The 24,305-nt window shown below is 36.2% G+C and overlaps 4 protein-coding genes across 4 annotated transcripts; 3 read left to right on the top strand and 1 right to left on the bottom strand.

Annotated features, from left to right (window-relative positions):
- The first annotated feature begins 629 nt into the window (after window positions 1-629).
- On the top strand, window positions 630-5,430 carry plpbp (pyridoxal phosphate binding protein). Its single transcript, XM_056733639.1, has 8 exons — window positions 630-766; window positions 1,262-1,369; window positions 1,451-1,486; window positions 1,570-1,645; window positions 1,737-1,877; window positions 2,451-2,593; window positions 3,635-3,733; window positions 3,968-5,430. The coding sequence occupies exons 1-8, from the start codon at window positions 677-679 to the stop codon at window positions 4,121-4,123; spliced, it is 849 nt and encodes a 282-aa protein (XP_056589617.1). The 5' UTR covers window positions 630-676; the 3' UTR covers window positions 4,124-5,430.
- Window positions 5,431-5,819: 389 nt separating this feature from the next.
- Window positions 5,820-8,216, bottom strand: tmed4 (transmembrane p24 trafficking protein 4). Its single transcript, XM_056733640.1, has 5 exons — window positions 8,037-8,216; window positions 7,343-7,443; window positions 7,000-7,125; window positions 6,703-6,849; window positions 5,820-6,627 (listed from the first exon to the last, which is right to left on the bottom strand). Exons 1-5 carry the CDS (start codon window positions 8,179-8,181, stop codon window positions 6,478-6,480), a joined length of 669 nt encoding a protein of 222 aa, XP_056589618.1. The 5' UTR covers window positions 8,182-8,216; the 3' UTR covers window positions 5,820-6,477.
- A 269-nt stretch (window positions 8,217-8,485) lies between these two features.
- fam50a (family with sequence similarity 50 member A) lies at window positions 8,486-15,791 on the top strand. The gene is made up of 13 exons (XM_056733827.1): window positions 8,486-8,724; window positions 9,685-9,769; window positions 9,919-10,018; window positions 10,160-10,311; window positions 10,492-10,568; window positions 10,855-10,921; window positions 11,109-11,170; window positions 11,256-11,332; window positions 14,340-14,394; window positions 14,494-14,542; window positions 14,713-14,783; window positions 14,915-15,025; window positions 15,501-15,791. Exons 1-13 carry the CDS (start codon window positions 8,614-8,616, stop codon window positions 15,507-15,509), a joined length of 1,026 nt encoding a protein of 341 aa, XP_056589805.1. The 5' UTR covers window positions 8,486-8,613; the 3' UTR covers window positions 15,510-15,791.
- A 525-nt stretch (window positions 15,792-16,316) lies between these two features.
- si:ch211-207e14.4 (interleukin-17 receptor D) lies at window positions 16,317-22,707 on the top strand. The gene is made up of 12 exons (XM_056733826.1): window positions 16,317-16,496; window positions 17,039-17,123; window positions 18,184-18,342; window positions 18,886-19,004; window positions 19,102-19,225; window positions 19,331-19,369; window positions 19,508-19,653; window positions 19,749-19,823; window positions 20,150-20,216; window positions 20,358-20,504; window positions 21,262-21,419; window positions 21,559-22,707. The coding sequence occupies exons 1-12, from the start codon at window positions 16,377-16,379 to the stop codon at window positions 22,048-22,050; spliced, it is 1,731 nt and encodes a 576-aa protein (XP_056589804.1). The 5' UTR covers window positions 16,317-16,376; the 3' UTR covers window positions 22,051-22,707.
- Window positions 22,708-24,305: the final 1,598 nt, after the last annotated feature.

Below are 24,305 nucleotides of genomic sequence, written 5' to 3'. Positions count from 1 at the left end.
TTTGGCTCTGGTCAACCGTTACATTACATCTTTTAAGACTAATAGAAGCAGCACTTTTAATGTAGACCCAGCTAGAGTCATACATTTATGTATTTGGCAGACGCATTTCCAAAAGCGACTTGCATTGCATTATTATACATTTTGTTTCTATGTGAAATCCCATGGGGTCGAACCCACAACCTTTGTGTTGTTACCCCCATGCTCTTATCACTGAGCTACAGGAAAGCTAAAATTACTTTTTGTATTTCCAAAGTGGGGTTAAATATGAACAACTAGTTGACATCCCCTTTTTCATCTGATGTTTTATGGGTTTATTACATGCAAAGTCGGGAGCTGTTATATCAGTTTACTTTTATGAAGACAACAACCAGCCAATATTTCAAATGTTTTATACAAAATGTGTTCATGTATTATTTTCTACTCCCTTGTGATGGTTAATTTCGTAGGGAAAAGGGTGTGATTTCACTTATTGAGGTTTTATTCAAATCATTTATTTTAAAGGTGACTAATACGTTTATTTTTACGATTCATTTTTTTTTAACACTGGTTATTGGGACTTTTGTTTATTTTTACGATTACTTGTTTTAATTTTAACGCTGGTTATTAGGACTTTTATTTTGTCCGGAAAAGTCAGTGACGCTGATCGGCTGTGTTGGCGTCCTCCCGCATTGAGGGTATGTGGAGAGTAGTAATGTCGGAGGAGGTTGGACAGAAAGTGCAGGCTGTGGTGGACCGGGTAAACCAAGCGGTCTCCCGTCGCCCGAAGGTCAGTTTCTCATCTCTTTCTCACAGGTTGTGTTTGAGGAAACTATGCGCTTTTAAAATGGCCTAAAACAAACTCGCGTCTCCATGAACGCCGCGTTTTTACGGGTGGGTTATGTAATCTTCTCAACCTTTACAGACAGGCTTAATAAAGCACACGAGCTGTTGACACTTGATTATATGACGTTCGCCAAAAAGTGTCCGTTTAAGGACTCGTTATGTCTGCTTATAAACATTGATCTGTAAATGAATGCATGTGGCTTGAAATCACGGGGTTTGCTGTAGTCACGACCCATCAAATTGTCAAGTGTGAAAATTTAGTTTAGTTGAGCATTTATTGGATATGTCAGATTTACACGACTAACGTTAGAATGTGTTATTTTCCATGCAATGTGTATACTTTACATTTCTTAATTCTGTTTTACAGTTTTTAGAAAAAGAGTATTTATGACGCTTGTGTAAACAAAGTTGACTTTTATTATGTCTTTATCTCTTTCAGACGTTACCATGTGTTGCCCCTCGACTGGTGGCGGTCAGCAAGACCAAACCTGCAGAGATGGTGGTGGAGGCTTACAAGCACGGACAACGAAACTTTGGAGAGAATTATGTAAGAATAACTCCTAACAATCTAGTGTATCGACCTGAAAGGAATAAAAATCATATTGACTCATTGTGATTTTTGTGACAGGTAAATGAACTGGTGGAGAAAGCTTCCCATCCGCAGGTATAACAGTCAGTCAAACTGTATGATTGTTTTTGTATGATCGGACCGCTTGACTGAAATAATGCCGTCATCTTTTTCTTTAGATTTTGTCATCGTGTCCTGAAATTAAATGGCATTTCATTGGTCATTTACAAAAGAATAATGTCAACAAGCTCCTGGGTAAGCGAAGCCGAATAACAAAAGTAAATGGGAATAAATGTTTTATGAGCAAATTCTGTCGATGTGACTTGTTGGTTGTGTTAAATGGCAGGTGTTCCAAACCTGTATATGGTGGAGACGGTCGACTCTATTAAGCTGGCTGAAAGAGTCAACAGCTCGTGGCAAAAGCTGAGAGCTGCCAACACACACTGGTTAAAGATTATGGTCCAGATAAACACCAGTGGAGAGGGAAGTACGTGTTAACGTCAATATCTACGTCATATAACGTCAAGTTGGCATCTCTGGAAAAATTGTCCGTAGGGTGTGAGTGCGTGAGTGAATGAATGAGTGAGTGTGTGTGCCCTGCGATGGGTTGGCACTCCATCCAGGGTGTATCCTGCCTTGATGCCCGATGACTCCTGAGATAGGCGCAGGCTCCCCGTGACCCGAGGTAGTTCGGATAAGCGGTAGAAAATGGAATGGAATGGATGGATAACGTCAAGTAGAGATTTTATGATTGTGAATTTCTCAACACACATCTGGAAAAAGATATGAACCCTGTTACAGATGCTCTGTATTTAGATCATCAAAATGTTCTTTGTTTAACAAAAAGTGGAGAATCGCAGTTGGACGCAATGTTCTAATAGAATAAGGTCATATCAAAGGCTCAGATATTGTTTGGTCAGCTTTCATTGTCGCAATCTCACAGTATGGATGTTCTTTGTGTCTCACTTAAGTTTCTGGGTTAGATATTTTCCTAGTGTATCACATAACCAGTTTTCAACAAACCTCAGCATGACTCTCTGACCATGACGTGTTTCATCAGGTAAACACGGCCTGTCCCCTGATGAGACCGTAAACACAGTCAAACACATTGTATCTCAGTGTCCTGCTCTCGACTTCGCCGGACTCATGACGATTGGCCGGTATGGTTATGACCTCAGTGACGGACCCAACCCTGACTTCCAGGTACATGAGAAGAACACCGTCGCATCAGCTAGCATCATATATTTAAAGGGGTCAAATGACTCAGTTAAAACAAATATATTTGATTGTTTTATATGTAATCATATGTGTATACAGGATTTAAGGTTAAAAAACGCTGTATTTTTTACATACCGTGCATGTTTGTCAATCATCAAAATGCCATCGGTACTTCCTTATATCAATTCGAGCACAAATCTAATACGGAAAATGAAGATGATCAAGCCGATACATCAACTTTGCCAGCGCGACTTGAGCAGGATGTAAAGGATTGGTAAGGTTTTATTAAAAAAAATGATGTTAAATAGTTAAAAACTATAGCTGACTGTTTTACTTTTATATACAACGTAATAAAGACTATAAACAAACAACCATATGCATCATACGTAGTTTGTGTGAGATAGAAACAAGCTCGCATTACAGCAGGGAATGGTAAAGTAATAAATAACGCAAGCCCTTTTGTCCTTCTTGATCAAAATAAATACTAAATAAAAAGATTAATACATGATATTATAAACACCCCATTTGTTGCCTCTAGTTGGAACATTATTACTGATTATTAGGACTTACAGATTATTAGCACAAACTTGAACATTAGGATTGTAATTTCTGGAACAGTGTTGTAAATAAAATGTAACCGTTGGATTTTAACTGTCTCATCTTTTGGCAGGGCACAAAAAGTCTTTCTTTTCGCTACGAAACACACCGCGTCTCCGCGACATGGCTGCGACTGCTAAGATACAATGAGATTTAAAAGTACGCCCACCTCACTTGCGTTTAGATTTGGGGTGGTCTTAATCAAATCATGTTACGAAGTGACGTACCATCGCAGGGGTGTGGTTACACGAGGCATGTCTGGCAGGTCTGGGTTCACATACGTTTTAAGATAGAAGGCATCTTTTGTTCCCACATTTTTGCAATTTTATGTGTCTAATACACGGTTATATCACATATTCTTATTCGTGCCATATGACCCCTTTAAGAGACAGTTTGTGAACTGTAATTAAATGTGTCGTTTGCTTGTAGATGCTGTTGAAACATCGTGAAGAAGTTTGTGAGAGTCTTAAGATGCCAGTGGATAAAGTTGAGCTCAGTATGGGCATGTCTACTGACTTTGAACATGCGGTAGGTGCCTCTTTATTTCTGCTTTATAAAGTCAACATGAAAACCTTTCACGACCCTTTTACTCTTGAGTGAAACAGCATATTATAGAACGGTATTTATTTTAGTTTTTAGAGATGGCTATAGTTTAAAAGTTGTATTATGGATTAGTATTGCATGCACCATTTTTCCGATGTAGATTTTCTCGCATTTATTGAATTATTGCTTGCGATGAATTTACAATGTTTCTTTATTTAGATTGAGGTTGGATCCACCAATGTCCGCGTCGGAAGCACTATATTTGGCACTCGGGAATATCCCAACACCCCAACCCCCAGTCCAGAGAAAAAGCCAAAGGTTGTGTGTGAGGAAGCAGCCAGAAAAATGGACCGACTGACCGTTACAGAGCAATGAAAATTGGAAGAAAAAAAAGATTACTGAACTGAATCTGGGAACTCTTTCCCAATGACTGGGCTCACCATTTACCAGTCAAAAGCCATTAATGTGTCTTAACTATCGCTACTGACCTGGTCTTCTGAGGTGAAACAACTAGAGAGATTAATGAAAAGTGTCATTTGACCGATTCAACCCGAAATTAACTTCCTGAAGGTGTTTTATTAGCAAAAGATCTCTAGAAATATTCACCCACCTTTGCAAAGTTCTCTACTTTGCTTAACATTTCGTTTCGAACAGATACAGGGTCAGCACGTGTTTGGTTTTGTTGTGCAAATTTGTAGCCGAATTCATTGTTTAGAGGTTATCACCTAATCATGTGAGGCGTACTTTCTGTCATATCAGTTGAGTAGAAAAAATAGATAAAATCGCGTAACATCTGAGTAAAACAACAGGTTTTCATTTTGTTGTGTAGGTATATTTTAGTGTTTGTATATTGTTTCATTTGTGTACAATGGCTGAGCAGAAAGTGTCAGTAAAATGACAACACTTTACGCTAAGGTTCAGTTATCAACATTACTTTATGAGGTTAAATAGCAATGAATAATAACTAAATTACTTTCTACCTAATCTGATTTTCACCTGTCACGTTATGTATTATGATCAAGCACAAATTAACAATAGTGCGTTTATAAATGATCATGAACCGATATTAAAGAATTGAGCATTACGGTAAAGTGTTACTAGTGAAGTACTATTTGTAAATGATATAAATAACATGTATAGTATTCTGTATCCTCGTTTTGCTGTGAATGGTGTCAGTGACTTGTTTCAGGACTGACGTGTGCGTGTATGTGTGGTACTTTGGTGTAATTAATTTAGTACCTATAGCTCCATGTCATACTAAAAAATAAAAAAATAAGCGCTGGTCAACATTGATTTTTAGCTCAATACAACAGAAATAAGCGTGCAGTGGAGTGGAAAAAAAAGGTTGAAGTGCAAGATTAAAGACTTGAGTGTTTCTAGAGTTTAAGGAAAGCTGAAGGTCTTTGGTATTTTACTATGCAAGGAGAGAGATTGTGCTGCATTTGAAATGTTTGTTTAGAGGCAATCACATATTTTTTCATCATTTTGAATGGTGATGTCAAACTAATGATATGTTATTGTTTGTGGTTGATTGTGAAAGCAAAATGGAAACTAACATCCATACATTTTTCAATTATGTGTGTAGTGTCAAAGATGAATATTGTTGTATCTTGTCAATAGGTGGTTGTACATAAATATTTGAGTTGGGTAAGGTGGGTAATAAATGAAATACTTCTGTGTGATTTGTAGAGGTTTAAAGACAAGGTTTATGATAGTGTGTATTTAAGCAATTTACATTGTCTAAATTCAGTTATGACAGATATGTTTTTTTTAGAATATATAATCTGTTCTGTGACCGATACATTGGCGTAAATATGCAGATTCTGATTTGAAACTGTAAAATTTAGAGTAACTTCAAAATCCTCAATCGAGCAAAGAATATTGAAGTCATGTTTTTGCTTTGTAGCGTTTGATCTTGAAATGTAATGCCGTTTAAATACATATGTATGCACATTTTGTGCGCATATTATTTTTTACAAAAATTACAAGACCACATGGATTTGTGTTATTCTGTGTGCACTCTCTTAACCAGAAATACAATACAATATGAACATACAATATGGAGACTGAATCAGAACCCTAAAAACCTAGTTTATTTTTCCATCAAATGACAGAAATTCCTGTCGTTCTCTGAAATTAAATGGACAATTCAGTAACAAAATAAATAAATCACAATATGACACAGAAATAGAACAATTAGAAGAAACAAATCGTTTTGTAAACCCAAAGAAAGTCCCTAAAATGTCGGTTTATATATGTTCTAAACAGCAAAACGAAGAGTTTAACACACTAGAGAGGTTTCCCAAAACATCACAGATATAAAACCACACAGATATTTCAAAAACTTCTATGAACCTCAATATATACACTTTTAAAAAGAAAAGAAATGGTGCAATAATGAGCATATTTCTTCACATTTATCAGTAATAAAATCAACAGTAATGACCATGCACCCATAATGAAAGTCATAACATTTTCTTCTTTCTAATCACATTATGATTATGATTTTAAGTGTGTTAATACTAAATAAGGCATGTTAAAGACTTATTCAACATCATTCGGATAAATTTTCTTTTAGAGACTCATTCATGTAAGTCCACAGAGTGATTCTGGACTATAATGCATTTCAATGGAAATAACGGAATGAAGTGTTGAGCATATTCATGCTTGAGAAACAAACTGGTGATGAATGTGACTTGAGCTGGTGTCTCTGTAAGTCTGTCTGCTGTTTAGACCAGCTTTTTGGCTTCAAAGAAGCTCTTGAGATGTCTCATTTGCCAGATGCCGGTGATGATGAGGATGATGGTCTGAGCGATGGACCACCAGAGAACCCGCTGGTTTGTGCTCTCACTTGTCATGCGGAAGCGTTCCTCGCGGTACTGCAGAATGAAACCTTACTGTAAGATGCATCTTGAAACTCAGATCAAACACAGATTCACTCTATATAGACTCACCCGCTGGTAGTTCTGCTCCTTTTGAATTTGTTCCACCTGGTCTAAAAGTTGTCTGGCTCTTAGCTGCAGCTCGGTCAGTTTGTCTTTGGCTGCAATCTCTGGGTAGTTATTGGCGTGCTCACCGACCTGAATGTCCAGGTGCACTCTCTACAGGACAGAAATACCAGCATCCTAAATATTATTCTATTTTATGCTATTATTTTTTTTTTTTTTAATATATTTTATGCCTGTGCCTTCTGTATTTTACTTCATCGAGTTAAACATACAAGGCACTATACTGTATTAAAAAAAACATACCAGCTTTCCACCGGCAAACAGTGGCATCTTGGTGGAGTTGGAGTGGAGGCAGATTTGATGCTCGCCTGGTGTGTGGGACGTGAAGGTGAAACGGCCCTCTGAACCATACTGACGAGACAGTATGATCTGATGGACAGAAAGGAATGAAAATACGTTACGCTTTTTGAAATAAATACAACAAAAAGCAGAATTTCAGCATTCCAGTGAAACCACCAGCGAGATGATTAAAAATATATTTTTTAAAGTTAAGATTATGGCGGATGACAATCTCGACAATCTTGAAATGCATCACATAGCATGTCACCGAGTTCAGAATATAAAAAAACATTTCATATAAGCATACCTTAGAATCTGGATCTTTGATTTCCACGTGCATGCCCAAGCCAGGGGTGGATGGCAGAAAAGAACCAGCTTGTTTATCCCACAACTGTGTTCTGTATTTTCCTAAAAAGACATGTTCAGTCTATCAGCGTTTACAACGGGACATCATGACAAAATTGTGGGATCGGCTATAAAAAAACTATTTGTACAAGAATAAGTACAGTCAACTTTCTCAGTTGTTTTTATTTTTGATGTGAAGAAAATTCACGTCACATATGGAAATATAAAATATGTGACTCATTACACATTACAGACAAATATAAGCCTTTGAGAATTTGAGTATGTATACTTGCCACCATGTCTAGTATTTATTTATTATTACCTAAAACAAAGCATAAATCCAAGCTGTAAGTAACATCAGACTGTGCTGACAGGGCGGAACCGGTTGCACCTGCACCTCAGGTACCCAACCAGGATGCTGCACCTACCACATCCGTGATCATAATAACTGTAACGACAGCTCCATTTTATTTAGACAGTGTACGAATCTGCACATAGTTCCCTCACATTTAAATTAACATCGTGATTTGTCATACTAACTGCATTTACTGCAACAAACAATAGGCTACTAAGTGATAACGCCATCTGGCTGATTCAGCTACCCGACATAGGTAACCTTAGCCGATCGCAGAGAGAGCATTTCACAATGAACATACCGATCACCATGGTTTCATCAGGTATCTCTTCAATAAAACATTGCTTCTCCGTCTCTCCGATGTGGAAATAAAGAGCTTTGCTTGGAGAAAGCCACACACATAGTAGCAAAACCCCGGCACAAGACACCGCCGCCTTCATTTCCATCCAGATCTCCCCTCACTCGGTTCAGTGCTGAGAGTCGATAGCAGATCGAGTCGATTGATTCTCAAGCGTTCTCTCTCTCTCCATGGCCTTTCAAACTAAAAGTCTCCATCTGTTTAATGCGACGCAAAAGTTTGTAACATTACATTTCACATTTTTTACAAAGTAGACTTATAAAGTCACAAATTATATGAACGTTATTATTAATCGTATTCACTCACCAACTTTTCCTAAAATTTTAAATATTCACCTTGGCTTTTGCTGTGAAATTAGTATTTCGCGCATTTAGCGGAAACAGTACTACACAGTTAATTACCCACAACCGCCTGCTTGAGTCAAGAAGTTTCTCGTTTGTTTACGTAGAGTCTTCGGCCTTTATTTAACTTCGTGTTGTTTATATATATTTATTTCCAAGTATCTGTTTAAAGAGCAGCAATGGCGCAGTATAAAGGAGCGGCGAGTGAAGGGGGACGAGCGATGCAGCTCATGAAAAAGCGTGAAAGAGAGCGAGAGCAGCTCGTGCAGCTGAAGCAGAAGATAGCAGAGGCAAGACATACAGACACAACACAACTTACTGAGAATAACACGTGCAAACATATATAAACACAATCGGCCATAAATGTTTCCTTTATTTTTTTAGTGAGTGTCTACATAAGTTATATGTGTCTGCATTAAACAATATATTCAACCCATATTATTATTATTGCTGTGTCTCATATCTAGACAGCATAGTCATATTAAAATGTGTAAAGGTTTCATTAAACTATATTAAAAACTACTATATTATATTTCTGACGTAGTAAATTGAAAATAAAGCATATTTGGTGTATTTTATAGTTGGGCAATTCCGTGAAAATGTCAACATTACCATGAATAAGTTTTACCATCGGTTTTTACTCTGGTTACATCACAGATTTGAACATTTGGTGGTTTAAATACCCATCTGAGATCTCTCTTTTTATTTTGAGCTCATGATTTTTCATAGTCAGGTAAGAGCCATTTTCAGGATTGTCACATCTATAACGCTTCATATTCCTCATAAATGGACACATGAAAATTAATTTTCTTCAGGATTGTGCATTTTATTTCACAGTAATTCTACAAAGTTTGTCGTCTCACACAACACGCGTTCTTCTTTTGTAACATCCATAACACATGTTTATTTCCCATTTTTTTAAATAGATTTTTTTATGTTTAGACTGATCAACAAGGGTTTAGTAAAATATATACAAATTTGTAACAAATTCATTCTCTGAGCATTTTTATGTCACGTCCATAATGCAAAATGTCTCGTCCATAATGTTGGAATTGCCCAGTTCTAACAGATAGGTTGTATCTCTGCATTATATTTCATATTGCATTTATGATCATATTTGTATGTAATGTTTGATAATATTGAACCTTATGTTTAGTTTCTTTACAACAATCTCAACATGCAGCCCAAAACTCTGGAAATTCGATTCTGATGTTCGTTGCAGATTTAACTCTTTTTATTTAACATTTCAGGACAACATGGTGAAGTCCAACATTGATAAGAAGTTTTCAGCTCACTATGATGCTGTGGAGCAAGAGCTCAAGTCCAGCACTGTAGGCAAGTAAACATGAGAAGTGATGACTGTTTATATCTCTGAACCCCCCTTGGATTTAGTTTAACGTTCAGCTTATATTCGGGTTCAGTGAATGTGTCTCCTTGACTCTTGGAAAACATTTTTTGATTGATGGATGTTTTTCTGTCTGCAGGTTTGGTGACTCTGAATGACATGAAAGCTAAGCAGGAAGCTCTAGTCAAAGAGCGCGAGAAGCAGCTGGCCAAGAAAGAGCAGTCAAAAGAGCTCCAGCTGTAAACCATTTCAGTTTTTTTATCCTTGCCTGGATGTCTTTTTCACAGTTTTCATTGAGACGTTTATGACTTCTTTCACACTCAGTTGTCATGTCAAATAAGTTTTGATTTTAAAACGTTTTGTTTTGTCTGCTCATGTAGGAAACTAGAAAAACAGAAGGAGAAGAAAAGAAAGGAAGAGCAGAAAAGGAAGATTGCCAGTTTATCCTTTAATCCAGATGAAGGAGAGGAGGAGGAGGAGGAGGAGGAAGAGGAAGAAGAGGAAATTGAAGAGGATGCTGAGGAGGAGATATGTATGGGCACTGTGAATATAAGATCCTAACAAAAAGAATTGAGCAGACGCTACAGTTTAGCCATAATTATTTAAAAGGGAATGAGTCGATGATGACAGATTTTTGATATTTGGATGAAATGAGTCATATGGTGCAGATTGTGAATTGGGGTAAAATATTGTGTGACGTTGTGTTTGCCAGGCTTACCTGTAAAGAAGAAAAAACTTGGAAAGAACCCAGATGTTGATACCAGTTTCCTGCCAGACAGGGACAGAGAGGTAAAAAACCTGCTTGACATGCACATGTTTACTCATATCCAACAGCAAGCGAAAAATCTGATATTTTAGCTTTCCATTCATTGATATATATTTTGGCATCAGTTTTTGATTTCTCTCCAAAAATGAGAATGTTTCCTCCACTTAAATTCCACCTACAGCAAACTAAAAATAGCAACTTTTTATATAATGACACCCTTGGTATGTCCCGTCACTAACATTGTTAGAAATATTTCAACACATGAATCAAACTCAGATATTTTTTAACTTTTAAAAATTTGTGTTTTAGGAAGATGAGAATCGTCTAAGAGAGGAATTCAGACAAGAATGGGAGAGAAAACAGGAGAAGATCAAAAGTAAGATGTTATGTTATAAGAGAGAGCTGTTATGCTGAATATCTTATGTGTGATATTTGAATCTGGCCAAACGTTCAGTCATATTTGGTGTCAGTTTAATGGATTTGAACCACTTTTTAAAATTAAGCATTTGTTTATTTTGAGCCGTGTGTTGATACAAACCTGTTTTTCTGGTCTTTTTATTTAGGTGAAGAAATTGAAATCACTTTCAGCTACTGGGATGGTTCAGGTCATCGAAAAACCGTCAAGGTACACCACACCTACAGACACTGGCATTGTTCATTCTTTATGTATGCATTGTTTCTAAAATATTTGCTCAATAATGTTTGTGTAGATGAAGAAAGGCAATACAATGCAGCAGTTTCTCCAGAGGGCTCTGGAAGTTTTGAGGAAAGACTTCAGTGAGTTGAGGTAAATCCCTTTAGTGGTCCCGCATATTACACAGAGTGAAAAATAATAATAATAAAAATTCATATATTTTTGGAAAAAGATGCTTTTATGCACGTGTTTGAAAATAGAAAGCAGTGAAATGATGTTTTAGGTTTAAAGGCAATTCGTAATTTGACAGAAAGCCATTGTAAGGTTTCCAAAAAAGGTGTAATGTGAACACTTGGTAAATTTTGTGAATTATTCACAAATGTCTTTAAATTTTAAACGCCCCGCTGTACGTCTAAAGACCCCTTAACCACAGGACATAATTGACTTGACTACTTGATTGGCAAGAATAAACCTCCACTCGCATTCTGGAATAGGTATCTTCTACTTTTTGAGGGGTAATTTTCTCTCTATATATCTTTCCACAATATTTATCAACTCCATGTCAGGGCTTTTGTATTTCTTGCGCAAATTAATATTAGGCCTGGTTCCATGGTGCTATAAATCTCTATAAAGATGAGTGACAGCTTTTTAGTAATTATAAAGGAAGTGCTCGTCGTGCGGTTTCTGTGGTATATATAATCCATTCAGAATTGTATAAAACTTGTTTTTCATGCTGCTAGGACTAACGGCCACATACTGCAAATTGCAAATTTTCGGGAATTACTTGGGCATATACATGTGGGATTCACTCTTGAAATAGCTATGATTGACATATTGTATAACTATATAGTATTTATTAAAACAGGCTTACATAAAAGAACAGGCTTTTACTGTACTTTGGATCAAATCAATGCAGGCTTGGTGAACAGAAATTACTTTTGAACAGTAGTGTACGTCCAACAGAATAAATAAAGCATTATATTACTATTTTCCCTAAAAACAACTATGATCAACACTTTGTGATGTGTTTGTTCCAAAAGACTTGATTAAATGAAGATTAATTGTGACAAGACCGGCTGTCAGCAGGGTTCGAATTGAGGTGGGGGGGGCTGGGGCTGTCCCGCACCCCTCATAAGCCTTAAGGGACCCCTCATAAGGTCTAAAATAATGAATTTGGGGGGTTCCCCGGTTTTCCATTAAAACTACACTACTAAAAACCCCAAATTATTTTTGTCAAATTATCGCGCTAAAACAAAACACTTTTGTCTGTTATTTGTCCAAATTTCATAAGACGCAAATTAAAAAGATATTTTTATCTGAAAAATTCATGCATGCTTAAGTGCGCCACACAGTGTTCGATGAAGACATGTACAGAGATGTCACAGTGAGACAATGGCGTGTGCTGATCCACTTATATTGAAAGTGTTTTTCTAAAACTCAACAGTTACTATAATTTTGATAATGTAAATCTTTCTTTTTGTACGATGTTATCTCAAATTGTCAAAACAATTGCGATTGATTTCTAAGCGACAAATGGGACATATGGGTGGTGGAAAAAATATTATAAATATTTTGCTCTCCCCAAGATCATCGCGATCCTTTGCAAAACGTTTGCGTTTCCCAAAGAATCTTTTTTCTTCCTTTCAAATTCCCCCCCCCCCCACTACAACTTAATTGTTGTATTAATATTCCAAAAAAGGAACAGCACTCCATTACAGCAATATAAACAACAATAATCAAAGGACAAGAAAAGAAATAAATAAAGAAAAGATAATCGGAAGGAATATGTTATCATACATTTAGAAAAAAAAAAAATCTTACTGTTATCAATAAATTCAAGAGATTTTGCAAAGAGCGAAACCTCAACAAGACAGAGATCAAACAGGCTAAATCTTATAAGAAATTTGTATTTTTTTTTAAAATAAAAAACGTATTATGCAAAATATAAAAATAATAGTAAGATCGATAGCACATGCGACCCCCCAAGAGCTTGGACACAATTCAAACACTGATTGCAATAATCAATCCGAGAGAAATGAAATGTGTTAATTAACTTTTCAGCTACAGAAAATGACAGCATGGGACACAATCTGGCAATATTTCTGAGATGAAAAAAAGATACTTTAACTATATTCTGAACATGTAGACCAAATGTTAAATTTCGCAACAAATGTCACTCCTAATTTTTTTTATTTAGTTTGAAACTGTAAAACAGAGCAATCCACATTAAAGGCTAAAGGGCTCAGTTTTAAGTACTGTATCTGGTGTGGTGAACCAATGAGCATCACTTCATACAAGTCACTGTTCAAACAGAGAAAATTATCAGACATCCATTTTTTGATCTCAGAGAGACATTGAGAAAGAAAAGAAACCGTTGTGTTAACACCAGATGTATGTATATGTGGGTGTCATCAGCATGAAAATAAAAGTTAAGTCCAAGTGATCTCATAAGTTTCCCCAAGTTACATGCTAAAAAGTATAGGGCCCAATATTGAACCCTGGGGCACTCCAGATTTCACCACCCAACCTCAGATCTACAACTGCCCAATACAACAAATTGCTTGCGTCCTGTAAGGTTAGACTTAAACCAGTCTAGAGCAGAGTCAGAAACTCCAAAATCAGTCTCCAAGCGGGAGAGGTAAATACAATGATCGATAGTGTGGAAAGATCAAGAATCAATATCGATAGATCCCCAGAATCAGAAGCAATTAACAAGTCATTTGTGACGTGAACCAAAGCTGTTTCAGTGCTATGCAATTCATTAATAATCCCCAGGACATAAAGATACAAAACACGTCTGAAATAGACTAGTTGGTAAAGGGATCAACTATAGAAGTGGTCGTTTTCATTTTTACAACCACATCACAAAAAGACTGAGAATCTGGTGTGGGAGAATTTGTGAGATAGACATCAGAAAATTAGTGCTTTATGTGCTTTATTTAAATATATTATTAATGTTAAGTAGTTTGTTTATAGAGTTATACAGCTGTTTAAGATTACTAACAATTATTTGTGAAAAATAGGCAGATCTAGCTGACACAATTTCTGCCTTATATTCAAGCAAGCTGGCTTTCCAAGCCTGGTGATGTACAGTTAAACCTGTCAACCGCCATCTATTTCAACTCTTTAATAATGTCAAAGCTCTGTTTGTGTTCCTTAGATCGGCAGGAGTGGAACATTTAATGTACATTAAAGAAGATTTGATTATCCCACATGTAAGTAGATTTAACAGTGAATAAATGTTTCACCAGACTAAAAGTAAAGTTTGGAGCTCATCTAATATTGAAGCTATTAACTATCTTTTGTTCCTCCAGCACCACAGTTTTTATGACTTCATCGTGACAAAGGCACGAGGCAAAAGTGGTGAGTTTTTCTTCTGGCACAGAACTGTAAAACATTTACTTTGATAAGCTCCATGTGTGTAGCGTGATACAAGATTCTGCTGCATTACTCTCAACATAGTTAAAACACATAGTGATTTCCTGTTTTGTTTATCTGTACGTGGCTGAAATAAACTCTCACTGTTTTTTCAGGACCACTGTTTAATTTTGACGTGCATGAAGATATTCGACTGGTGAACGATGCTACCGTTGAGAAGGACGAGGTAAGATGCTGAAGGCGATTGAGACATCCCCATCATTTTGAGCCACCGGAAAAGTCCAGCGTATAACGATTTGTTTTTTAAACACGATGTGAAGAAAAAGTAAACGCAAAACTCTGCGTCTGTTCTTTCAGTCTCACGCGGGAAAAGTCGTGCTGAGGAGCTGGTACGAGAAAAACAAACACATCTTCCCCGCCAGCCGCTGGGAGCCTTATGACCCTGAGAAGAAATGGGACAAATACACGGTGAGAGACTGCAGGCTAAGAACTGAAATGCAAATAAAATCAGTGTTCTTCACAATAAATTCATGAATGGTGACAAGCAGATTCGTCAAATCGACAACCGTGCCTTTGAAAATCTTCTAGTTTTATGTCAGACATCTTGACTGTAATTGTCTTTGCATGACCCTGTATGGTGAACCGGGATAAATATGGAGATGAAAGTGTAAGAAACTTTGCCCCAAGCATCATGTTCAGTGGAAGGCAACATGAAACATACTCTTTGACCTAGATGTGAGGAATTGAAGGGACATGGTCTGTAACTACCCAAAGTGAAACCAGGAACTCATTTTTTCTCTCTCTTAGATGAAAACAAGATGTACGCATTGAAAATCAGTATATGTTTTGTTTAGTTTTAATTTATGGGCTTTAAAGTCATATTCACGGCATGCTTGCAGTTTGTTTTTCATTCATATTTTGTATCTGTTGTGTTTCTTCTTAGATTCGATGAGACTCTACAAGATGTCTGGAGAAGCACTGTTTGTATTTTGTTCCTTTTCACATCAGGCAGCGTGTACCTCGAGGGTCTGTCCTCTTGTGGATTTTTATTTTATACAAGTATAAAGATGTTAGAGCCAATTTCAAGATTTGTGTTTATTCTTCATCATGATTTATAGTCACATTTATTGAAAGAAAAAACAACGGTCTTTGTATTAGCAGCATGAAATCTGTAAGAAATGTTTGAAAGTCAAGTACAACATTCCTACTATCACAATAAATGTAATTTCATTGATGCTTGTTAAAAACTTGTCATAATTTCCTGTTGAACCCTTTTTGGCACATGATGAGAGTACTTCAACATTCTTCCAGGATTGCTCAACCTCAACTACAACTGCATGTGAAGATCATTGGTGTTTGTTTATTTTTGGACAGATCTGTAGTGTTTGGGGAAAACGTGCCATTAGAATGTTAATAAATCAACAATGGACATAAATAATTCTGAATAATTGTATGTACACAACTCATGTTTTTACAGGTGTGGGGTGGTGTTTTTGACCATCTGTAAAAATACGCAGTGGTATAAATGGATCATGATCACTTTTCCCTTCACACAGTTATTTTTTAAGCCAAAATTGCAGTGTCCTGTCAGCAAATAAATCTGGGTTAGCATACCTTGCTCCCAAACTGATGGTTTTTGACAGCGTCAGTTTGATGGGTTTCCCTCAGGCCACCACACCCTTGTTGGTGGTTTCTCCACCTCCTACTCGCTTGTTTCCACCCTCTTGCTTTATATTGTTCCTAAAGAGACCAGAGAAAGCATACGTGCTTTATGGACTTAGCTGTAAGAAGGTTTGAAGCAGGTTTTTCAGGCAAGTAAATGGAAATGTGGCCCACACTGACAGCGGACCTGCTTGCGTTGGTCACTTTGTGTTTTGGTGCAAGTGTCGAACAAATGTCTTATAGACCTCAGAGCTGCACGCTTGAATGTATCCGACAGGTAAGACAACAACACATCTAGACTTAGGAAACTCATATCACCGTTTCTACATGCGTTTCTGATATTTTTGCTATTCCACAGTAAGTACAGTATAGTTCATAAAGTGTAGTTTTACTAGAATTGGTACAGAGATCACAGGAAATCTTAATGTTGTTCACACAGTTTACTTTTATACTTGGTATGTCTATACTTTTCCTTTCATAACGGCATACACCGGTTTTGTCTCTAAACAGATTTTTATTACACAATTAATGTGGCCGTATGATATCTGTATTATTAACATAAAATGTAAGTCAATATTTTTTGACTCAAAATATCTGTAGCAAAGCAGAGAGAAAGAGTTAACCATACATTTAAATAGCTGCTGAATAATGGACCTTATTTGTATTATTACCATGATGTCGATAACATGGTATTTTGCGACCGCCCAAATCCCTAATGTGTCAAAACAGTTTAGGAAACTGTAAAAAAGTAGAATTCTAAATATTCCATTAAGTTACATAAGTAAGTGACAGTTTCTTTGTGTGGTTGTGTATTTTCAGGGAAACCCAGAATGTGAATACTGCAGAATTACAGCAAATGATGTTCAGTTATCTACCAGCATTCCATTCACCAGCATATTTGGAAGTAAGTAAAAGTCCAGATGGTGAAATTAAGCTATCACATTATATTTTACAGTCTACATGTGTAGCAGTGTCATGGTGTGTATTTACTTTCCCAACAAAACCACTTCTGAACACCATGTTTCTTTGTATCTCAAGAACTATGTTTAGTGTTTTTTTTCTTTAAAAACTTAGTATGTTTACAGATATCATGGATGTTTTATTGTTATGAGAATATTGCAGGGGTGAGTCCCGCCTTCATAAATTGCCTGGGCTGCACGAAACTACTTGCCAGCCCTGTTTAGATGATTCAACGGCTTTTTTAATTAATGAAACTGTTTTCATCAAAATTTTATATACAATTGACGAACTTGAATTTACAGGTTTTAACCTACGGGATTTTTTTTTGTCATCTTTATTTATTTCCCATAGTCTTTATTACTTTGTTTGCACGAGCAAAACCAACCTATGAACTTTTATTTTGTAAACCGTCCTCTGTATTACTAAAAGATAAAGCATTTAAAGAATCACATTAGAGTGATCGGCATGGACCTGTCATAAAGTTGAGTTACTACTAGTTTACTCAAAAATGTGTTATAATAACAGATTTATGGGGAGAATGTCTGACACATGATGTAAGATGAATACTCGCCTCAGTTGAACTTCCTCTAATGTAGCTCGATCAAAACAAGATGTTCCACTATTTAATTGATTGCAGCCTTTCCAGCAAACGCTTTATTTATCTTGGGCCAAATTACAGATGGGTCTTTTGATAACGGTCACTGGTTGTTTTCTTCAAGTTTGTCTGTTTGTCTGTTGAAGAGGATGTGGCACATGATTTACGTTAGATCGTTTAACAAAAAACTATTGTTTCTGTTCAAGAAAAGAACCTTTTTACGCTTTACACACCATAGATAACTCCAATAATAGAAACGGCCTTGAGGGAAGAAACTGCAGGTGTCCTTTTTTTATTGCTTAAACTGTTTTCACCACTGTTTACTTTTCTCCTTCATACACAATTCACACCTAATGAGATCAGCCAATAGTTATTTGCACATTGTTTGGTAATTTCTCTTCTTGGCCAGGTTGTGTTCCTTGGCCCTGTCAATCTTTTCTAGGCCAGGACACCCCTGAAGTCTGTCTGCATTATGTTGAAGCCCCGCGCAATATTCAGATTGAGTTTGAAAACGATCAAGATCCTTCATTTGATGCCATTACGGTGTCATGGAATCCAAGCCAATACGGTAAAGAAAGATTCACACCAAGTCAGTTCTGTATTTATTGCTATAAAAATGGAGGCTGGAAGCTCAAACAGTTCTTTATAACAAAGGGGCTTCTCAAAGCCATAGAAGATTTGTGGTTCCTTAAAGAACCTTAAAGATCTGAAGAACCTTTACACGAAATGTTTCACAAAAGGCTCTTTGTGGCGACAAAGCATTAACATTTAACATTTAGGCATTTGGCAGAAGCTTTTATCCAAAGCGACTTATATTGCTTTATCCTATACATTTTACATAGGTATTTGCAATCCCCTGGAATCGAACCCAGTTGTTAACGCAATGCTCTTACCACTGAGCTACAGGAAAGCTAGGATAGGCTTATTTTCTTTAAAGAAACTTTGACTGAATGGTTCTTTGTGGAACCAAAAATTATTCTCCTACGGCATTGATTTAAAGAACCTTTGAACTGAGTGATTGTAGATTCAACCTTACAGGTCCAGACTCATGAGCCACGTTAAGCCATTTCAGATAAAGCCATAAAAATTGATTGATTATTATTTTCTGCAGGTATCGCATTCTTGCGCGGGTTCCAAGTCACCCTGCAGGCTCTTGGTGGATCTAAAATTTCATGTCAACTGTTTCTCCTACGTAATAACTTATCGCTCACCCATGCACACGCCCAAAGGGTACATTCCCAAAAAATCTACTGACGCGTTGCATAAATCTGATTTAGTTCATCATTGATATGACAATCTGTAAAACATGTTCTTGATGGTTTTGTAGGTTTATTATTCAGATCCTTTTACACGTCTGTCGTTGGATACCAGATATGTTGTGACGATCATGGCACTGCCCGTCCCTGAACAATGGCACCAGTTTTATCAGAAGAAAGAGTTTTTTACTCGCAGTAAGATGCCACAATTCCTCTTTCAACTCCGTAATATACAAACATGCAATTCACGATGCTCTCTTTCATCTGAGAAAACCTGAAAACGCTTCTGTTTCTTTTCAGCTTGTCCAGAAAAAAATAGCTTAGAAGAATGTGAAAAAGGTGAGCTTGTATTTGTTAGCTTATCTGTCTGCAAATGTATTATTTATGACATGGGTAGTCCGGGGCTTGTTGTCACGCTTTGTAACCAGAGTACAATCCAGTCCACCTATGTTTATTTCTGTTCTTAAAATCATGCAGACTGGTATCCTAGATATGTTGAAGTCCACCAGGAGAACCAAGACATTTTTGTGACCTTTAACCTCGCCCCTGAGAACTTTAAAATCCGTCACTATTTCTCATCTTGTTTTGGAGGCGGGCTACGGAACTACACAAACATTGAACCGGTGTGTTTGATACACCTTTTAAAAAGAATGAGATCAAAATGAATTGTAGTTTATGAACATCACAAAATATGGTTCAAATGTGTTTACTGTCCCAGGATTTCGCTCGAAACAAAACCCATCACACATATCGCTTACAGAATCTCAGAGCCGGTACAAACTACACCTGTGAGGTGAGTCTCTTTCTTCCGTTTTGGATAACATACCATAAAATGAAATTGACAGCCGGAAAACACAGTTCAACTGTGTTAAGCTGTCAACCAAGTCAAAGTTAGATGTGCAGTCGTTATTTTGGTTGGAATCATATTTTTTTATTATAGTCATTATAAGCATACAGTACTCAAAAATTCTCCCTAGTTTCACACTCTTATACATATGAATGAATCATTAATGGGTATCATTTAGTATCATGCTATACAGCATTTCAAGGTTCTGTGTTATTTCCATCTGATCCATGGTCTATTAAAATATATATTTAATGTTATTTTGTTTCTTTCAGATTGCGGCCAATGTCGTGGATGCTGTAAGGAAATCTTTTGTTTTTGTAGTTCAACAGAAAAATGCAGGTATTTATCAATGACCATTCAAAACAACAAAATGATTTGACCTTCAATGACTCTTGGCTTTAGCATTTATCATGTCGACATGCCAGCAAGCATCCCTTTAAAGCTGTTTTATTGATGTGCTTTTTCTTCTCTTGTGATCAGACCCGTTGACCTCACACTTCACAGAGAGATCTTTACTCGTAGTCCTCTTGTCTTTGGGAATTCTGCTCGCTGCGACTGCAACGGTCATCTTCGCTGTTCTCTACAAGAAAAGATTAAAGAAAGCGGTCAAGACCAAAATGAGACCAGGTTGAAGTTTTAAAACCAATCTATATGTGTCTGTATTTTATTGTTTTTATAATTCACACTCAGTGTTTGAGTTATTATTGTTATAAAATGAGTTCCTTGTGACGCCCAATTGAAAATGGAAACTAGTGTCTTCTATTAGTATGAAACATAAAATGATTTTGACATGGTTTAATGGTAAACAGCTTATGATTCATAATGGTATTTCTCTACTTTTTTCAGAAGGGTCTTTTGCGTCTGCTTTCTCTGACATCTGTTAAAGATGGCCTGACACAAAAGAGAAAATCAAAGTTTTTCATGTGTTCTTATAATTCATGTGCTCTCATAATCTTTAATCAATAACATTGAAACCCTGTGGGGAATAAGCCTTCACGACTGACTAAAACTTGCATTCAAATCTGCCTAAATCTTGTTAGCGACGCCAAATCTTTCGACGATCCAATCGGTTCCCAATGCGGGAAATCAAGTCCCGCCCTATATTTTATCTCATTTCAGAAGCCATTCACTCATATGCATCACGATATGGAAATTAAAACAATCGTTAATTCCGTTTCATGCCGATTTTACGTACGCTTGTGTTACAAAACAACTATGAGATTCTACGTGCAATTGAAAATTATTTGTAACCATAATCTATTGGCACACTCCTCGTAATGTCAAATTTTTTTCATTCAAGATTTTTTATTCTTTCATAAATTCAGTTATCTCTGTAGGCTTAAAGATTTGTATAAAAGAGCAATTGTTATTTTCTATTTGTCAGATATTATTGAAGAAGTGGATGAAGGGAAGTGTGTTTTACTGGAGCGTAATAACCGCCCCCCTCGCCTCCTGATTTGCTACTCAAGAAATGATGGCTCCGCCCACGTGAACGTCGTACTACAATTCGCTGCTTTTTTGCAAAAGCACATGGCCACACAGGTAAGTTATATCATAAGCAAAATACACATTCTAATCACAGAACGGATGACTGAAGGCTTTTTTAAGCCGCAGCTGGTTTTTGGTTATTTCTTATTTTTTTTACAGTAATAGATATTAATTTCATGATTTATTCTTTTAGGTACATTTGGACATGTGGGACTCCTTAAGAATCATGGAGGATGGCATTCTAGGTTGGCACAGCAGAAGATTAAATGAGTGTGACTTTGTGATGGTTATATGCTCCAGAGGTCTCCTTCAGAACCGCCAAAACCAGAATGAGGATGAGGACCAGAACACTGATGAGAACACCGCTTTAACCATGATCGCCATAATCGGACAGGAGATGTGCCGTGCCAAAGCTCTGGGTCAAGACCTCTCCAAATACATGGCTGCCATTTTCGAGTACTCGGAGGAGTCTGATATACCAGCTGTACTGGGCCTTGCTTCGAGATACACCCTGACTGAGGACTTACCTTTGCTTTTTTCTCATCTTCATGGGGTGCCATTGCAAAAGCCCGGAGTTTACCTACAGGTGGAAAACATTTCAGAAAGTGGATATTTCAAACTTCCGGGCGGAGCTGCGCTACAGCAGGCCATCCAGGAGGCAAAAGAACAAATCTTGAATGAGTAGACAAACCTTATAGACTTGTGTTAAAGGAGGAACCTGAGCCATGTTCAAGCTTCAATGTCCAAGGACAAGGTTTTATAGTCTGTGGCAACAAAATCTTTGGCCACTTGTGGAAACCAAATGGGAAGGATACTGAAGTAATTTGGAAAGTATTGAGGCATCTAAATGCTGTGTATTTCAGTATGTTACAATTGTACGTGTATTCATTAATGCATATATCTGTAGTTTCTTATGTGCATGAATGTAAACAAAATCATGTGCATTTTTATAGTATTTGCATGCGCATGTACAGGTACAGCATTGGAATGTTTTCTTAATGTAAAACGATTTTACAAGACTGGTTATATTTTGCAATTTTAAGAGTAATGTTTAACATTTTACATCTGCTTAGACCTGGCCTGAAATTATCTTTGCCTTTGTGTTTTTTGAAGGGAACTTACTTAGTATTACAAAATATCTCTAAAAGTAATTCATAATTTTTATGATACACAAGTATAACAAAGGAAGCCAGTGTCTTGTTTCCAGTATTTGAGCTCCAGATGTGTAAACTAATGATGTTCCTCAAAAAGAAACAAAGAAACAAAATTTTATAGCAGAATATTTGTATTCATTTGTATGAAATTTTGAGTTCAAAACAAAGTAAATCAAACATAAATTTTATTGATTGATAAATGAGTATTTATTTATTTATTATTTCTTTTTCACTTCTTTTTCTGTCCTTATTGCACTTATGCTATCTTGTCCTTGTGTTGCTTCTATGTTCACTTCATTTGTAAGTCGCTTTGGAAGAATGAGTCTGCTAAATGACTAAATGTCAATGTATTTAAATCATAAATTGTCTTGTGGGTAAACACTTGACGAAATCTCTTCTGTAGCAAATGTTATTTATTAAAACAGTCACAGGAGTACTGACGTAATATCCCCACAGGATAAAATATTTATCTATAGCAAGAATTCGTATAGCAACCTGTCACCCGTTGTGGGTAAGATGATGGACATCAGTACTAGAAAGTTATATAATAAAGTGAAAAGATATTTTACAAACTATTATTAACAGCATGCATATGTTCTTTAGGAGTTACAGGGTCTCCTGTATTTAAATTGGTTGCTAGAAGCTCCAAGACTATGGAGGAGCACAAGAGTCTGGTGTAAAGTAATAAATCATTTCATTGTTTTATAACTAATTCTACAATAAAAATAGGCATTAATCCATTTGTTTTTAACTTCTTTTTTTTAATTCAAATAGAAATAGGCAAAATGATAAAGTCATTTATTATTTATTGTTTTAATGGGCAGTGATAAATTAAATATTAATCCATCAATAAATACTTAAAATTTTGCAATATAAAACACGAAATAAATACATAATTTTTAATGCGCATTAATGAATTCCTTTATAAACAGTGGAATTTCATTTTAAAAGATGAATAAATAATTGTATTTACAAATTAAACTAAAAATACAAGTTTTAATCCGTCATTTAAAGGACTATTTCTTTAACCATTTGCATTTTATTTCCCGCTGCCTTTCCTTTCCGATTTGCTATTCGATTAACTTAGTCATTTATCATTTATCTTTTCATTTTATTCTCTCTAGTTAGCATTTCCCTGACACTCTGGGGCCTTGCGTTGCTCAAACAAGGTTAAACAATGCAAACTAGCTATGGAGAGAGACATGCTACAAGCTCTCTGATTGGCTAGTTATTGCCCATTAAAACAATTAATAATAAATGCCTCTATCATTTCGCCTATTAATATTGAATTAAATGGATTAATGCCTATTTTTATTGTAGAATTAGTTATTAAACTCATTATTCAATGCTTTACAAGACAGGTAGGCCTAAAGACATCGTCAATTTATCTTTTAAATAGTCATATAAAATGTGAAAAATATTTTAGACACGGAAAACACAGACATTGGCGAAATTACTTTTATTACAGGAAAATATTTTAGGTAAATACTCAAGCTCTCTCTTAATATATTTAAAATACTCTATCAGCTAAATCAGGCAAAACATTGATTAAATTTAACAAAATGTGAGAATTAGGATAAATAGTTGTAGATTAAAAATATACTTTCATTCAGCAGTAAAATATAATAGAACACTTTACAGTACGTGTGACACAAGGGAGGTTACCGAGCGACGTAGATTTAAAGTCATGAATATTTATCAACTGTGCTTTTCTCCTCATTTGATTGGTGGTTTCGCAGTCGCAGTGATGAATACGCGCAATGAGCCGGTCTCAAGCTCCTCCTCA

Source organism: Triplophysa dalaica, chromosome 20 (assembly GCF_015846415.1).
Source record: "Triplophysa dalaica isolate WHDGS20190420 chromosome 20, ASM1584641v1, whole genome shotgun sequence".
Taxonomy (NCBI): domain Eukaryota; kingdom Metazoa; phylum Chordata; class Actinopteri; order Cypriniformes; family Nemacheilidae; genus Triplophysa; species Triplophysa dalaica.
The sequence above is the reverse complement of the archived record's forward strand: the minus strand, read 5'-3'. Positions and strand labels throughout refer to the sequence as shown.

Excerpts from the sequence above, each read along its gene's own strand:
- plpbp (XM_056733639.1), top strand. The coding sequence starts at position 677 with ATGTGGAGAGTAGTAATGTCGGAGGAGGTTGGACAGAAAGTGCAGGCT. Across the intron at positions 767-1,261 it reads CGGTCTCCCGTCGCCCGAAG|ACGTTACCATGTGTTGCCCC; the intron begins GTCAGTTTCTCA and ends TATCTCTTTCAG. Across the intron at positions 2,594-3,634 it reads GACCCAACCCTGACTTCCAG|ATGCTGTTGAAACATCGTGA; the intron begins GTACATGAGAAG and ends GTTTGCTTGTAG.
- tmed4 (XM_056733640.1), bottom strand. The coding sequence starts at position 8,181 with ATGGAAATGAAGGCGGCGGTGTCTTGTGCCGGGGTTTTGCTACTATGT. Across the intron at positions 7,126-7,342 it reads TCAAAGATCCAGATTCTAAG|ATCATACTGTCTCGTCAGTA; the intron begins GTATGCTTATAT and ends TCTGTCCATCAG. Across the intron at positions 6,850-6,999 it reads TGTTTGCCGGTGGAAAGCTG|AGAGTGCACCTGGACATTCA; the intron begins GTATGTTTTTTT and ends TCTGTCCTGTAG.
- fam50a (XM_056733827.1), top strand. The coding sequence starts at position 8,614 with ATGGCGCAGTATAAAGGAGCGGCGAGTGAAGGGGGACGAGCGATGCAG. Across the intron at positions 8,725-9,684 it reads TGAAGCAGAAGATAGCAGAG|GACAACATGGTGAAGTCCAA; the intron begins GCAAGACATACA and ends TTAACATTTCAG. Across the intron at positions 14,543-14,712 it reads AAAGGCACGAGGCAAAAGTG|GACCACTGTTTAATTTTGAC; the intron begins GTGAGTTTTTCT and ends CTGTTTTTTCAG.
- si:ch211-207e14.4 (XM_056733826.1), top strand. The coding sequence starts at position 16,377 with ATGGAAATGTGGCCCACACTGACAGCGGACCTGCTTGCGTTGGTCACT. Across the intron at positions 16,497-17,038 it reads CGCTTGAATGTATCCGACAG|GGAAACCCAGAATGTGAATA; the intron begins GTAAGACAACAA and ends GTGTATTTTCAG. Across the intron at positions 20,217-20,357 it reads AGTTCAACAGAAAAATGCAG|ACCCGTTGACCTCACACTTC; the intron begins GTATTTATCAAT and ends TCTTGTGATCAG.